Genomic DNA, 2,894 nt, shown 5'->3' on the forward strand with positions numbered 1-2,894 from the left:
GTCGTTGGATACATTAGTCCTGGATACAAATGTCAAAGATCATTATTGTACTAGTATAATATATAAATACTAGGAGTATGTATTAATTAGGAGAGTAGCTAGCTAGCTATCTAGGCAGATCATGACTGTTTCCAAACGATGGCTCACTGCGTGGACTCGACTGATCGCCCGTGGCGACTTAAATACTCCGGGTGGGCACGGCTAGAGCTTGACATTGACGGATAGATCTTGTCTCGGTCGATGCTCAATCGTTTGCCCGCAAGCAGACGATGTAGCTAGCAGAGCGTGTGCGATTTGTTTGCCGGTATCGGTGGCAGACCGTCGACAGAGTAGTGGCGCACAGGAACAGTCGCCGGCCGTCGCTGTCGCCGACCCCGCGCCGGCGCCCACCAGGTCACGACAGCATGTGCGCCGCCCAGTATATAAAGGTCGCCGTCCTCTAGGATGCCTGCCCGTCGTGGGTGCAGGAGTACCAGAGCAAGGCACGTCGTCGTCCATCAGCTAGCTATCCTGTCCCCGTCCGCCCCGACCTCACAGTTACAGCACCAGCAGCCAGCAAGCGGCGATGGCGGCGGCGAGGCGCCGGGAGACGCAGCTGGGGGACCTGCCGGCGGACTGCCTGGCGCAGGCCATCGCGCTCACCTCCCCGCGCGACGCCTCCCGCTGCGCCGCCGTGTCGCCGACCTTCCGCGCCGCCGCGGACTCGGACCACGTCTGGCAGCGCTTCATCCCCGTGGACGCGCTGCCGGCCGCGGCCAAGGGCGGCGGCGGCAGGAACAAGAAGGACGCCTACCTGGGCCTCTGCAACGCCGCCAGCGCCGCCGCCGTCGGCGGGGACGCCGGGTGCCGGGTGTGGCTCGACAGGGACACCAGCGCCAAGTGCTACGCGCTCTCGGCGCGCCGGCTCAGCCTGCCATGGGACGACGGCGAGTTCAGCTGGAGATGGACGCCACACCCGCTCTCCAGGTTCGCGTCCGTCTACAAATAATTCCTCTTCTCGTACAGTATTCTTGATCAAATCTCCCACACTTCAATTCCTGCATGCATCTATCCGCTGTGATCCAAAAAGACACTAATTTTTCACTTTAAAAGATCCAAATTAAAACCACTAAACCAAGAACAAGAGTTGAATTTTTGTTAGTAGTTACGGAGAAAGAAAACTACGTGGCACCAACTGCCCACTAGTCTCCCCATACGGGGTTGGCAGCTGATTTTTCTTCAGGCTGTCACTGCTGTTTGTTTGGCATCGACGGCGACGCGACGGGCGACTTGTTCTCGCGCCCGCCGGCGGTGGCGCCATTGTGTCTGCAAATGAATTAATCATCCATCCATGTCAGGTTCGGGGAGGTGGCGGAGCTGGTGGAGTGCACGTGCCTGGACATCTACGGGCGGCTCCCGGCGGCGGCGCTCACGCCGGCGACGCCCTACGCGGCGTACCTGGTGTACGACACCGCGGCTGGGGGGCAGCACCGCGGCCTCAGCTTCCCGGACCAGGAGACGGCGGTGTCCCTGGGCGGCCGGCCCGCGGCGCGCCACGCCGTGTGCCTCCGGCCCGACGACGCCGAGGCGCGCAGGTTCGGGGGCGCCGGCGGCGGAGGAGGCCACCGGGTGGTGGTGCGGCAGCCGAGGAGGAGGGAGGACGGGTGGTGGGAGATGGAGATGGGGCGGCTGCGCACGACCGGCGCCCGGGAGGAGGAGCAGGAGGAGGTGGTGGCCAGCTTCGAGGCGCTGGGGTGGTACCCCAAGCGCGGCCTCGTCCTCCATGGCATGGAGTTCAGGCCACTCCACTAGCTGCAATTTTGTGTGATTTTATCCTTGAGGATCCAAAATTAAAGCTTTGCAGTTCTTTGTGCATCGATGTATGGGCAGCAAGAATCAAGAATTTGGATACCAATCAAGTTCAGGCCATTTTCTCAAACTTGTGTCGTTACATTTGCATTTGGAGCCGCATTAGCGGTTATATCCAAACAGGAGCTATCCTAACAAAAGATAATCTAGTGAGGAAGAATTAGAAGGGGAGTTTAAAGTGTTGCTTCTGTAACTGTAATGAATCGATTACAAATCTCCTTTTTGACTGTCACCATGCAAAGGAGATTTGGAGGATAGTCTATTTAGCTACAGGGTTAACCCCGCCAAGATCAGTTTCCCATATGCTAGGGAATTGGCTCTCAAATTTTTGTGACAAGGAGAGGCGTGTCATGTTGGTGGGGACAGCTACATTGTGTTGGGCTATTTGAAGATGTCGTAAGGATATTATTTTTAACAAAACCAAGTATCCTTCATTTATACAGGCTATTCTCAGGGGAGACCTACTGGTTGCGCCTATGGGTGCACCTACAACATGAAGATATGACGAAGGTGCTATTCTGAAGGACGAGTCTTCTTTGGAGACCGCCGCCTTGGAAATAGCCAATCGGGGGTGAAAGCATAACCTCAGGATTGGTTTAGATCATTTTCCCTTTATTTTTCCCCCAATTCGACCATGAATGGCTTTGTTCTGTAATAATTTTTTGGCCATATACACTTTGTAGAGGCTGGAACTCGTTTCTATTATCTAAAAAAAATAGCGGTTATATTGAAGGAGGGCCGCCACTATCAAACATGATAGCATTCCACGAAGGAGATGTCATTTTGGTTAGGAAACGTGGAGGAATCTAAAAGAATATTAGTGTTTTAAATCTCAAGTAAATCAGGAGATAGACAAAAGTTAGTTGATTCGATCACATCCACACTGCTTATTTGAACGACGATGAACCCGTGTTTACCAACAGACAACCTACAAGTTGCGTCTAGATAACTTGAACGAGAATAAACTTGTGTTCGCCAACTGATAACCCACAAGTTGCATCTAGATATATGGATCACTTGCTATTGCTCTAGTGTAGAGGGAAGGG

The 2,894-nt window shown here is 54.3% G+C and overlaps 1 protein-coding gene across 1 annotated transcript; it reads left to right on the plus strand.

The window, feature by feature from the left end:
• The first annotated feature begins 462 nt into the window (after nt 1-462).
• LOC120679275 (F-box protein PP2-B10-like) lies at nt 463-2,110 on the plus strand. The gene is made up of 2 exons (XM_039960820.1): nt 463-966; nt 1,338-2,110. Exons 1-2 carry the CDS (start codon nt 566-568, stop codon nt 1,789-1,791), a joined length of 855 nt encoding a protein of 284 aa, XP_039816754.1. The 5' UTR covers nt 463-565; the 3' UTR covers nt 1,792-2,110.
• The last annotated feature ends 784 nt before the right edge of the window (nt 2,111-2,894 follow it).

The sequence above is a fragment of the Panicum virgatum genome, chromosome 6N (assembly GCF_016808335.1).
Source record: "Panicum virgatum strain AP13 chromosome 6N, P.virgatum_v5, whole genome shotgun sequence".
Lineage (NCBI taxonomy): Eukaryota > Viridiplantae > Streptophyta > Magnoliopsida > Poales > Poaceae > Panicum > Panicum virgatum.

Excerpts from the sequence above, each read along its gene's own strand:
- LOC120679275 (XM_039960820.1), top strand. The coding sequence starts at position 566 with ATGGCGGCGGCGAGGCGCCGGGAGACGCAGCTGGGGGACCTGCCGGCG. Across the intron at positions 967-1,337 it reads ACGCCACACCCGCTCTCCAG|GTTCGGGGAGGTGGCGGAGC; the intron begins GTTCGCGTCCGT and ends CATCCATGTCAG.